We start from the raw sequence: 13,636 nt of genomic DNA on the forward strand, positions 1-13,636 counted from the left end.
GAGAGAGAGAGAGAGAGAGAGAGAGAGCGAGCTTTATTCCAGCTGACTTTGGGCAAGAGCCGGAGTACACCTTGGACTGGTGGCCACTGAGAGGGCACAGCCTTCAAAACCATCCACAAATTAGGGAACAGTTTCACAAGGTCCAATTTCGGAAACTTTTCCAACACACTGAAATTTCCCCATTTTTGATGATTTCCATTTGCAGTCACTCTTGCCTTTTTACATTTTTGCATACTCAAGGATAAAAGGACAAATATGAAAGAGGAAGTCTGCCATTTTGATTTGAAGTGCTCATTTTAGGGTGATTTGGGCAGTTTCTAGTCGTCCTTCCAAAACGAACTCATTCTCGTGGTTTTATCGGAACATTAGCAAATTTGAACCATTATTATCAACAGCGTTTGCATTCATGTCGCTCCTGATGTTGTATGTTCACATCGAGTCCTCCACCTAGCTGTGATATTCTGTTTTGTTATAAACAAGGGTACCGAAAAGCTTCGCACTGCGTTCAAGCAAACGTATCTGCTGCCAGCGTTGTTTACAGTGCCTGAATTCCTGCGGCGATACAATTACGTGTTCTAGAAAAGAGACGCAGTGACGTGACCCCAATCAGATACCCTCTTACTGGGTTGTTAGTGGATAATGAGCCGTGCTAACATTTTATGAGCAGACCTACTGTAGGAATGTGAGTGGGTGTTTGTGCTATTATCTTTCACTCGTCGGCGATAACGTAAAGATACCGTGAAAGAAATTCCGCCTTTATGATAGACCTGGTAGGGCTAAATTCTGATCGAAACTTCTCAGCAAATTGTGGTTGAATAGGAGTTATACAAAGATCGGTTCTAACCTTTTAACTAATATTCTACAGCATGGTAGAAGTAAAGTCGGAGTCTTTTTTTTTTTTTTTTTTTTTAAGATACTTAAAATATCTACTCAAGTACCATAACGGTCACGTCCCACTGCTGGGGGTTTTTTTTCCCCATTCATCCATTTTCTGACTTTGAAGCGAAACGGATCTTAATTGCGCATCATAACCCAAGCTAACGGTGCTCATTAAAAAGTGAGCGTGACATTAGAAGCAGCAATTTGTTCAGGCTGCTTTCCGGGCCCTTCTTTCCTCGCAAATGGAATCACAAGTGTTGCCGGACACGGCTCGCCTATTTTGCCCAGTAAATTTTCTTTCCCGCCAAGAGGATATCGTGCGCAACTTTAATCTTCCCTCTTGTGCCTTTTCTTTTGTTTCTCTCTTAAGCTCGTTGCATGGCGCAAAGCAATCGGAGGACAACGTGCCAAGGAACATAAATGAGAAGCTTCTACCCTTTTTGAAACACTGTCTGCTGCATTTGAAGCCGCAGTGGCTGCATGATAAATATGTGTTTGACCTTTCCTAATTACTTTGTATTATACCAAGACTGACCACGAAAGCCTTAACTAGGATGTGGCAATTCATCACATTTATCGATTAGTTCAACTTTATTGTCAAGATATATATATATATTTTTTTTTTTTTGTTTTATTATTATTTTTTTTTTTACCAGCTTCTGTAGTTCAAAGTGCATCGATAGGCTGACAGGCAGTGTATCCATTAACAACGCGGCTGCTAACAGACAAACCAAACAAAAAGACAAAGGCACAGTCAGAACCATCCGCTTAGCTATTTAAGTTGTGGTCCTCATTTGTACGTTACACGTGCTGTGATTTATCCATATGTAGTAAAAAAAATTTGATTCGAGGTAGTTTACTCACTAGCCTCAAGTATTTTGCAGAGGTCACCTTGCTGTAATTCTACAGTACATGACCAAAGCCTGGGGGGGGGGGCGCACTGGAAGAGGTGTGGTGTTACAGTTTGATGGTCCATTCATTGCTGAACGTTTCAAATGTTACATTTATGAAGGTTCATGTTCACAATATGGTTTCTAGTCTTGACATATTTCTATGAATGAAAACAGTAACTCCAAAGGAAAATGAAATGGATGGCTCAACCGTTTTGTGTCGCTTGCTAACGTCAGCCGCTAATTGGCTAGCTACGTTTCATGTTGTGAGAGCTGCTCCATTGATTTTCTTTTGAAGTTTTATGTTCACAATATGGTTTCTATTCTTGACATATTTCTAAGAATGAAAACAGTAACCCCAAAGGAAACCGAAATGGATGGATCAACTGTGTCACTTGCTAGCGTCAGCCGCTAACTGGCTAGCTTCATGTCGTTTCATGTCGTCAGAGCTGCTCCATTGATTTTCTTTCCTTCCTTTTTTTTTGTACAGTGGTTAACTTCCTGTCTGTCTTCATATAAATGCTTCATATTTTAAGTGTTGCACAACACCCCGACCATAGTAAAGCATAAATGTATTGAAAAAAGTCCATATGAAATACACCTAACCAAAAATTGCAGGCGGCGACTGCGACATAGCACGGAATATACTTTCTGTCCCACGACGGACCTCCTCCAAGTTATGTTAGGCTCGATTTCAAAATATCATCTTTAGTGACAACCTTGCCGGGCATCCACAGCACTCACACCTGTCGCACTTGCTTAGCCCATAACGGGGTGGACCAGGAGAAGAAATCGATCTCGATGTATTGTGTGACTTCATGATTGTTCCATCATATGAACACGTTTTAACCATTTTATATGTTGCCAGTGGCACTGTATATAACACATGAATTGTGATGAAGTATATACAAAGCCTCTAAATAATTAAATGACTTGTTTAATTTGCATCTCTCCACTAGTAAATATCAATACAAATGTTCAATATGTTCTTCGTCCATCTTCTTCCCTGGCTCACGAACGAGGCTTTCTAATTTGTCATACAGTGAGACAAATGTTCTGCTGTAATCAAGTACTGTACAGAAGTGATGGCGAGTGGTTATTTGGCGCCGCGGCATTGCGATCAGTGCCAGATGGCATCTCAGGTGGCTCCGACTTTGATGGAGTGCAAACTTGCCGCAAGCCAAAACAATCTCGGCCCCTTTTCAGGAACAAACACCTTTTAATGAATTAAGCAAATGGTTGTAAGTCACATTTGTGCACGATCGGAATATGTCTCAAGTCTTCACCCTCAAGCTTCAAACATTTCCCAAGAAAACAACCCCGGCATTTTTTTTTTAATGGTGTACTGTGCTGAAAAACATCCCACCAGTGGCAGCAGGTGCACATCACTTGAATACTCGGCTATCTCCAAACGTGCTTTTCCTCCCGGTGAATTCGCATGTCCCTCGCCGTTGCTTAAAAGGCCGCTGATTCCCTTTGTGATGTCTGTAGGCGCTAACAAGCCTGCACCCTGAATGCGAGTTCATCTTCCAGCTGGAGAAAGACGAGCTCCGCTGCCTGCGCTCCATCGCCGAGCAGGGAAACGCGAGTGCGCAAGGTGCGTGTTTCTCTTTTCAAACGACACCCCCTCGGCTGATGCGTGAAATGTTGAAACAAGAGTCTGCCGCTAAACGGAATCATGTAGTTGTGTTCTTAATAGCGCCGTGAGACTCGTCGTTAACGAACGAGCCAATTAAAGATAGTGTGTGGCTTTTACGATGGGAAAACTAACCAATACGTGTCGTAATTAGGAGTATGCACGGACCGATGACACTGGTCAACATCTCATTTTGGCTTCAGGTGTATTTTAACGTATTTCAACGCTTATTCAGAAAGTGTCTTTACTTTTTTTCCCCGAGCACATCAGCTTTTTGAGATATTTTTTGTTTTTCAGTTTGACCTCCAAAGCTGCTTACAATGTTACGTATGATATTATTTTGTAATTGTTGTTATGGGAACCTGACATGCTCAAGAAAAAAAAACAAGGGCTGATTGAATCAGCCCAAAAAAAAACCTCATCTAGAAATATTTAGAACCTGACATGCTCAAGAAAAAAAACAAGGGCTGATTCAAAATCAGCCCAAAAAAAAACCTCATCTAGAAATATTTGTTCATCCTATCCTCATAGGTTTTAGCTAGAACCCCCCCAACCCTCGCCCCCATCATCTAAGCTTTTTTTCTAGATATAGCGTATTTTTTTGTCAGAATGTTCACAACATGCTATTTTCTTCCCCTCCTACCTCCCCAGGTTGTCGAGCATTCTGGGACGCGGTGGTGTGTTGGCCTCACGCTGCGGTCGGGGAAACTGTTCACAACGCTTGTCCTGCTGTGTTTTCCCTCTTCGGAAACAACACGGGTGACTTTTTTGGGGCCTGAATATCATTTACAGTACAGGAGTGCCTCCGTTGTTCTATCATGGCAACACTCTAGTTATGTCATGGGGGCTGTTAAGAGTGCGTGTCTATTTATTTATTCATGCGGTGCCTTCTTATTACAAAGGAATGACTCGTGTAGATTAATGCTGGGGGGTCGGGGGCGGGGCAGATCTCGGTTAATTATCCGCTATGGGAGGGGAAGCGATGTTTTCGGAAAAGTCTGTGATCTCAAGTGATATTAAAAGTCTAATCTCAACGACTGAACAATGTAATGTTGTGTCGCACGAGGCGACCAAAGTAGGGCGTTTATATCACTTGATCATCGCCTGATGCTCAGCGGGACGTCGCTAATTATGTTCACGGTGCTAATTTGCATCTCGTTCGCTTATTAGCGCTGTAATCACCCAGCCCCGGCGTAGTCATTTGGATAAATAACATGAAAGTGATAGACATATCAAATCGGTTTTGCATAAGGATAGCGATGCCCCAAAATGGAGAGCTTTTTGATCCACTAGGTACGGTATAGGTTTTTTGGGGAAGAAATTCGAATGCAGCTCCTCTCGACTGTGAGGCAAATACGCTTCTGCAATTCCATCAATTTAGTATGAATGATATAAATGGCCCCATAATACGAACATTTTTTTGATGACACCTTTACTATTTTAGGAGTAAAAGCCGTTCATTGAAGGCATTACGTGCCCACAAATTTTGATTCCTTATTGAATGACCCATTCCAATTTCATCAGAATTAAAGCAATTTAATCAATTGACTGGCCATGAAGCAGCTTTGCAGCTTGCTCCCCCGCCCCCCCTTTTTTTTTTTGCGATTATTCATATCCCTGTGTGAGAGCTAATCTAATTAATCTCTTCCTCTTTTACATAAGGACAAGTGAGACGAAATTGCACCGACGAAGGTTGGTCCAGACCCTTCCCGCCATACCATGTTGCCTGCAGTGTGGACGATGACCTTCCAGAGGTGAGATGCATGCTAAGATGAACAGAAAATTGCTTTTTGTACTTTTTTCTTCTCTTGAAGCAGTTGATGTTTACTGTCAAACTAAGCATAAAACAAAGATGTCACATTTTGTACTGTATTTAAAATGACCACATAGCTCTGCCTTGTACTTGCTTTATGCTAACAAGCAATGCAAAATGCCATACATCGGTTAATAAATAGCATTGATAGTCGCAGTATTATAACCCTTTAAGCCAGGGGTGTCAACCTCATTTAGTTACCGTTTCACTTGGAGGGCCGTTACGACTGAAACCATCTAAAGAAGTCAAGAATATCTGTTGATTCACCGATTGTTGAAGTTACTATCATGAGGGGTTTGGTGACAAGTACATGCTTAGAATATATCTCTTATTACATATGAGAATTTAAAATGTTGGCGGACTTTTTTGAAAGTGTCATGGAAGTTGACATCTTTGAGCTGCTTTCGCGGCCCACATAAAATGATGTGGCGGGCCAGATCTGGCCCCCGGGCCGTGAGTTTGACACCTGTGCAATAAGCGATGGATAATACGAACGGTGCGTCAACACGTCACCATTCAATATAACAATACTCACAGGCATATATTCTTTATCCTCTTCACCTTACGGGGTCACTTCCAGCAGTCATTATTCTTGGTTTGCCTGCATGACTGTTTTATACTCCCCCCCAGTGGCCAAGCCATGCATAGCAGGGTGAGTCGCAATGAGTCCGTCATGATGCACAAACTGATGAGTCCTTTACATTCCAGTTAATTCGTTGATGTTTTGAAGAAGAACAGTATTATAGAGTTGCGTTTTCCTCATCGTTAGCTACTGTCCCTATGCTAGCATCGTATACTGTAGTTACAGCGAGAACAATGAAATGCACTCCCACGAGATGCCATTCGTAGACTGTACACCATATCCCATAAACGCACTTACTGTGACATTATATTCGGAGGTGTGCTGTGTTTTTTTTTTTTAAATGTGAAACAATAACGGACTCAATCAAGGTTGGAAAACACTGGTCTAAGGAGCGACAAATAGGAGCCATTGACAAGACATTCATGAGCCTAATGTGCAAATACCTGAGCAGAGCTGGAAGTGACTCGCTTGTCATCCGTCCGATAATAGCTGAAATTATCTTGTTTCTAACGATATAAAAAGAAAATAAATAAGTGAGAGATAATTATGCGCAAACTACTTTAGGTGCCATGCAGTGCCTTTTTTGAAGGTAATAAAAACCCACCTGATATCCGAGTGGTTGCGAGGTCTGATTTTATGGGACTTAAGGAGCTTTTTTTTCACTTGAGTGAATTCATCACGCTGTGTTTCGACGCCACCTTAAAATTCAAATATGCAAGTGGACCTTCGGATAGCCATGCGGTCTAATCTTCCTCAAAACGAAGAAGGTTCTTCTTGTGTGTCCAGACAGAGCAGACGTACTACGCCACAGTTAAATTGATCTACACCGTCGGCTACAGCATCTCTCTGCTGGTGCTGACCGCCGCCGTGGTCATCCTGCTGTTCTTCAGGTTGGCACATGCAGGGGCTTGTCTTAATCCTAGAAATGTTGCTGTTTCTTTGAAATGACATCTTTTTCCATTATTGTTGAGTAGATCGGACAATAAGGAACTGCAATGTATTTATACAAATTGTATTCAGACTTTTTCATGCCTGTGAGCTAAAAGTAACAATCTAGGACGTCATAAATTTCCATTCAATGATGTATTTTATTTTATGTACAGTGGTACCTCTACTTACGAAATTAATTGGTTCTGGAAGGAATTTCTTAACTAGAAAAGTTTGTAAGTGGAGACATGTTTTCATTGTAAATGCCCTAATTCGTTCCAAGCCCCCCCCCCCAAAAAAAAACAAAAAAAAAAAACAATTCAGACAAAAATGTTTCCTCCTTCACCAGAAGGCTGCGCTGCGCCCGGAACTTCATCCACATCCAACTCTTCCTCACGTTCATCCTGAAAGCCGCGGCGGTGTTCATCAAGGACGCCACCCTGTTCTCCAGCGACGACACCAACCACTGCACCCTCTCCACCGTAAGACAAGAGGCCATCGACTTGAAGAGCCCGTTCCCTCTTGTACTCAGTCAACACGGCTCCTTCGAACTAACTCCTCCCCCACTTTTCTTCTCTTCCTCCCTCTGCTCTTCCCAAGTTTGCCTGCAAGGCCGCCGTGGTCTTTTGTCACTATTGCGTCATGGCCAATTTCTTTTGGCTCCTGGTGGAGGCGCTCTACCTCACTTCCCTGCTGCTCTCCTCCTTGTACCGCCGACGCCAGTGCCTGTGGGGGTTCAGTCTGCTGGGATGGGGTGAGATGCTCAAATTTCGTTGCATTCTGCGGAGGGTGGCAAATGTACTCACATCCCGGTGGTCGAGTGGTTCGCGCGTCAACCTCACAGTGCAGAGGTACAGGGTTCGATTCCAGCTCCGTCCTCCCTGTGTGGCGTTTGCATGTTCTCCCCGTGCCTGCGTGGGTTATCCGCAATATTATATATTGTTACTTATTACTATTACAAACTTAATACTCTAGACTTGCCCATAACAATGATAAATTCATCAAACAGTTGCGCTTTCAGTTGAGTAACTTCATTTGACCTTCATTATGCTATCAAAACATCCGGAAAGTATTTGAAATTGTGAAAAAAAATTGCTCAAGATATCTCCTTCAAGACAAAAAACTCGTGTCCAGTTGAAGAATAAAACGTGAGATTATTCATGACCTTTTTCTCGGGGCCTCGCGGATATAAAAGGCATTGAAAAGTTGAGATGTCGCTTTACCTCTGCGTGATTAGGAGAGCAGATGACTTCTGATGGAAACCGGCGCAGCGAGACGGGAGGAGAAGGGAGCACTTCATGATTTTATTAGGATTAGGCTGAGATAAGGCATGAAGGGCTCTCGCTGTGTGAATTTATAGGGCATCAACGATGGTGAAAATCCCCTCTTGGTCTTAAAATGAGCAAAAGAAGGCTTTCTTTCCTCAGTGATTGTCCAAGAGGGGAGTCCTTGACATCGTGTTAAATGTACCATTGATTTTTTTTTTTTTTCTCGATAGGATCAATAGCACCATTAGGGCTATTAAAAAGTCGAACATGAGTGTGTTTCAAACTGTTTCGCTGTCTCACCATTTTTTAATTTTTTTTTTTTTTTTGCTTTCATTTTTTACTTCCCAGGGGTTCCTGTGTTCTTCATCGTGCTGTGGATTGCCTCCCGGGTGTATTTTGAAGACACAGAGTTTGTATCGTGTCCTTTTTTTTTTTTTTTTAATGTCAGGCACATTCTTCCAATGTAATTATGAAGAAACCGAAGTCTTAGTGCACCAAAAAGATTTAATTGACCTTTCTGATAAGCATGTCATCATCTGAAATTAGATTACTGTTCTACACTCTAAAAACAAATCATGGGATGTTTTGCTCACCGACTCGCTGGGTAGCTATGGATTTTGAGCAGATTGGGTTTCGCTTACGCAAGGTTGAGTTAATTACCGTATTTTCCGTACTATAAGGCGCTTCAGAGTATAAGGCACATTTTGAATGAGTGGCCTATTTTAAAACTTTTCGCATATCGGGCATTACAAGGCGCATAGAATAGAAGCTACAATCGTGGCAGTGGTTGCGTTATGCATCCACTAGATGGGGCTACGCTAAAGGGAATACAATACAATACAGCTTTATTTATATCACACTTTCACAACAGCTGCAACCGTAACAAAGCGCTTTACAGAACATTTAAAATACTATGATCAAGAAGTCAGAATATTGAGCCATATGTAAGGCGCATCAGATTATAACGCGCACTTTCGTCTTTTGAGAAAACGGAATGCTTTTAGGTACGCCTTATGGTGCGGAAAATATAGTACTTAGATCCAGCAGATTGGATTGCAAATTGGATTTGGGCTGAAGAGCTGAAACCGGTCCCCATTTTGGACATTTTGTGTACTGAAGTTGGAGTAAATTATATTTCACCCACTTCAGGTTAAATTTTAACCCATCAGTCTGAGAGTCTGTCTGTCACACTGTCGCACACCGTAAATTTGATTTCAAAACAGGCTGTCCATCAATTTTTTGTGTTCTGTACGTGTAATCACATGAGGAGCGGATTCAACATTTAGATGGTTTCACGGTCATCATGGCGTGGCCCGCAACCAAAATGAGTTTGACACCCTCCCGTCGAAAGGTTACCTCTCTAAATGTCTCCTCCGCCCCTCTACATACAGATGCTGGGACATCAATGAGGACTCGCTCTATTGGTGGATCATCAAGGGCCCGATTGTGGTGTCCATTGTGGTAAACGATGCTCATTGTTTCGCACCTGCACTCGAGGCTACCGCTCCATCCGCACCTTCCCAGATTGTCATGCAGATGACTTGTTTACCGTCATCTTTGTCGAGACGCCTTCCTCCGCCGATAAAGCACCACAAGCAAATTTCAATGACGCGTTTTTTTTTTTTTCTTGTTCAGAGCGACGTGCCAGATGCGTCCGGCCCATTCTGTTACGTGCTCCGCTGCACATATTGTTGTCGCCGCGTGTAATAAAATGCAGACAACCTCCACCACCACTTCCTCCCCTCATCCACCTCCTTCCTTTCCAGGTCAATTTCATCCTCTTCGTCAACATCGTTAGAATTCTGATCCAGAAGCTGAGCCCCCGTCTGATCCAATTCAATAACTCCTCGCAGTACAGGTGATTCCCTTTCCCCTTATTCTTTGACATTCTGCTTCAGCGGACTTTGTTGATGGAAGTGCACTCATCCGGAATTGAACTTGCTGAATTTCTCCCATAAGTTGTGCAATATGTCACGATTGTTGAATGCCCGTTAGCGATGAGGCCGCAGGGTTGACTTCCTCCCATCGCAGTGATTCCAAAACGGGTCGCGATGAATTCATTACCTCGGTCGGTTTCGTAGGAATACCTAATTGAAATGAGCCGGCAGTTTAGCGGAAAGTGTTTGGGCACACAGTGTTCGTGATGGGAGGGAAAAAAAAAAACAAAAACAAAAAACATCTCCCAGTGCTAAAATTGAGTTGGCTGTGCAGGTGGTTAAATTGAACACATGACTATGTTTCCTCTGCACTCTGTTCTATTACAGTCAATGCATACGCAAAGTGGTATCATAATAGGCAGATAGTGTTCCTGTAATGGAAATTTACCAGAATGGGATGCTACACGTGATCAGCTAACAACAGTGTCTTTTTTTTTTTTTTTTTTTTTAAATGAAGCAACATGTGACTTATTGTCCAAGGTTTGTCTTGTACTCTGTAGCAAGTACCGGTAAACATTTGCAAATTTAGTGGTAGTCATGGCAGGGCAGCTCATGCATGCGGTGTAATATTGACTTTACAATAACATAACTCAGTAGAAGCGTAAAGAACTGCACCGCTGGTGCATCATGAATAATTCATTGGGACTCTTTCTGGTGTGTGTGACTTAGCCACCAGGGGCAGTATCATGCAGTCATGAAGACGCACACGAAGAAGACTTCACCAACATTTGTCGAGCTGCAGTTGTATTAGTTGTGTTTTTGGAGAGGATAAAGACAATATGCCTGGGAGCATTGTTAAATTGTCAATCTACATGTGTTGATGCTCCGTTTGTGTTCATATATACATTGTCTAAAACAGGGGTGTCAAACTCGTTTTTGTCGTGGGCCACATTTTAGTTACCGTTTCCCATGGAAGGCCGTTATGACTGACACCATATAAAAAAAGTCAATAACGCTTGATTCAACTATTGTTCAAGTTACTGTAATGAGGGGTTTGGTCACAAGAAAATGCTTGCATTATGTCTCTAATTTATTAAATATGAGAATTTTAAATTTTGGTTGAGATTTTAGCAAGCATCATGGAAGTGGACATGTTTGATTTACTTTCACGGGCCACATAAAATGATGCGACAGGCCACATCTGGCCCCTGGGCCTTGAATTTGACACCTGGGGGGTCGAAAGGGTTCGAACAGCAACTACCGATATTAGACGTTAGCTCGCCTATGGCGTTTTGTGTGTTCACATCATGCTTGCAGAGTTGTCGAGTTGTGTGGTTGTTATAAATACACAGCGTGTAAATAAATTGTAATGAAATGGAGTATTCTTCCCTTCCCGCATTGCATTTGTTGATGCCACCAGACGCCTGACCAAGTCCACCCTGCTGCTCATCCCCTTGTTTGGCACCCACTACATCTTCTTCAATTTCCTGCCTGACTACTTTAACGTGAACCTGCGCCTCTGCCTTGAGCTCTGCATCGGATCCTTCCAGGTAGCTGCGACCGCCTGTGTACCGTTTGGCCTCATCCATCAGTTTAATTTGGGGTTTGCTTTCATTTGATGTGACAAAACGGCTTGAGAAAAGTAGGGTCGACCCTGCAGTAAAGCAAAACTTCTGACATGGGGTCAGTACTGCAAAAACTGTTTCCAAAACATGAGGGAATGTTGGAGCGTTTAATAATTTGTTCCAAGGTTAAGATGTTACCATCATACAACATTTATTGAATAGATTTTTTTGTGTTTTAGTTTTTTAAAAAAAATATTAATTTACATTATTTTATTTCACATGCAACCACTGTAATGTAAAAACATTGTAACAACCAGCCCCAATTTTTTTACAAGCATATTAGGGAGAAGGGGAAAAAAAACACTCTAAACACAAAATCGGGTTTTTGATCCAAATTTGGTCCAAGTAGGGCCTGGCTGATGCCGATTTCAATATCTGGCTGAATACAATTCTGATAACCTATTCATTGATTAAAAAAAAAAAAAAAAAATCAAATGAATAAAAGAACGTATTTATTGATCTCTTAATGCACACAGAAATGAAGAGGATTCATTCATTTGACAGTTTTACATAATGTTGTCAACTAGTATATTGGTCCAAGTAGGGCCTGGCTGATGCCGATTTCAATATCTGGCTGAATACAATTCTGATAACCTATTCATTGATTAAAAAAAAAAAAAAAAAAATCAAATGAATAAAAGAACGTATTTATTGATCTCTTAATGCACACAGAAATGAAGAGGATTCATTCATTTGACAGTTTTACATAATGTTGTCAACTAGTATATAAGAGAAAAATCTGCAGATTTTTTTTTGCTGATTTTTTTGTGTTATTCTCATTGTCTTGAATTTTATATCGATACAAACTCATCAGATTTTTACCAATTTTTTAAAAAGCTAATATTGGCTGATTCAATTTTCCAGCCAATTATTCAGTCAGGCCCTAATTATTGGTATATTTTTACCCCACTTTAAGAAGCTCTAAGTGGCAGTTAGGACATCGGAATAGATGTGAAATTGTGAAATTGCATATAGCCGGACTGAAGTCTTTTCTAGATGCAAAAGGACATTTGGTGAAATGAAAAAAAAATAAAAAAACTGTTGCAGGAAACGATCCCTTCTGTTCTATCCGATTAGTGCCTGTGTTGCCAGTGCAATGTTCCTTTCACAGATTCAAATTCAATGAATGACTCTTCCGTAAGATTCATCTCTTGGGAGCAAAATGAATCATGTATGAATTTATTAATGAGTGGGGCCAGAGATTGATCTTGAAGCAAAATGCAGGGTGCTTTCGTTTTGCAAGCATAGGATGCTCGATTGCCGGCTCACGAGGTAATTAAGTTCTTTGCACCTTCCTGTCTGGTAATGAGGCGAGGAAGTGGGACTTGTGAGGGTAATTGTCCTTCATCCGATCAAACAGGTGTTCTCTGTTTGGTTAAAGGTCAAAAACATTTTGGTGGCGTGTTTCAATCATATCTGAAAGTTAGATTTGTTATGTTATTATTACATGACAAGTATACAGTACATTCGTTGTTATGGACACTAACATACGTGACAACGTGCTCCGTTTTCAGGGACTGCTTGTGGCAATCCTCTACTGCTTCCTCAATCAAGAGGTGAGTGATTACACGCCACACACAAATCACACCGATCCGTGAATTGAGAGTACCTGACAATCAGGGTCGAGGGGTAAAAGTACGAGGTGCTACGTTATCGTGCTAGTGCGGCTCAAATGCCAAAAAAATTAATAATAATTTGCAGTTCATCTTGCACTCATTTTATTTTGGGGGTAAGGAGTTATTTGAGGATATGTTTAACTCGAGGTCGGCGCCCGGCAGATTTCGAGCGTGAAATTACCACAGCACCACAAATGGTAACTCACCTACCTGCCAGACCACAAATCCTACTACAGGCGTGCTCCCCTGGAGACGGAAATAATTCTCACGTATCTTTATGAATGCTAATATTCAGCAACGCTTAAGCGAGGCATCCCAGACAGATTGATGATGATAATTTTCTGACATTTTTGTTTTGGGCCTATGATATCTAATGTGGGGTTAGAAAAACATTTTGTGATTATTATTCTAACCCAAAAGTCTAAAACTAAAATGGCTGCCAAAAACAACTGCCGGGGTGTGTGTGTGTGTGTGTGTGTGTGTGTGTGTGTGTGTGTGTGTGTGTGTGTGTGTGTGTGTGTG

The 13,636-nt window shown here is 41.7% G+C and overlaps 1 protein-coding gene across 2 annotated transcripts in view; it reads left to right on the plus strand.

The window, feature by feature from the left end:
* The window catches only part of ghrhrl (growth hormone releasing hormone receptor, like), a 16,579-nt gene that overhangs the window by 2,020 nt on the left and 923 nt on the right, over nucleotides 1-13,636 (plus strand). For both annotated transcript variants that reach the window (XM_019897281.1, XM_019897280.1), the window contains exons 2-12: nucleotides 3,261-3,366; nucleotides 4,057-4,164; nucleotides 5,068-5,159; nucleotides 6,588-6,691; nucleotides 7,078-7,210; nucleotides 7,329-7,482; nucleotides 8,345-8,405; nucleotides 9,388-9,457; nucleotides 9,763-9,854; nucleotides 11,294-11,423; nucleotides 13,013-13,054. In XM_019897281.1, the coding sequence (XP_019752840.1) occupies nucleotides 3,261-3,366; nucleotides 4,057-4,164; nucleotides 5,068-5,159; nucleotides 6,588-6,691; nucleotides 7,078-7,210; nucleotides 7,329-7,482; nucleotides 8,345-8,405; nucleotides 9,388-9,457; nucleotides 9,763-9,854; nucleotides 11,294-11,423; nucleotides 13,013-13,054 (1,092 nt within the window). The remainder of the gene's footprint in view (nucleotides 1-3,260; nucleotides 3,367-4,056; nucleotides 4,165-5,067; nucleotides 5,160-6,587; nucleotides 6,692-7,077; nucleotides 7,211-7,328; nucleotides 7,483-8,344; nucleotides 8,406-9,387; nucleotides 9,458-9,762; nucleotides 9,855-11,293; nucleotides 11,424-13,012; nucleotides 13,055-13,636) is intronic.

This window comes from Hippocampus comes, unplaced genomic scaffold (assembly GCF_001891065.2).
Source record: "Hippocampus comes isolate QL1 unplaced genomic scaffold, H_comes_QL1_v1.1 scaffold22, whole genome shotgun sequence".
In the NCBI taxonomy this organism is placed as follows: domain Eukaryota; kingdom Metazoa; phylum Chordata; class Actinopteri; order Syngnathiformes; family Syngnathidae; genus Hippocampus; species Hippocampus comes.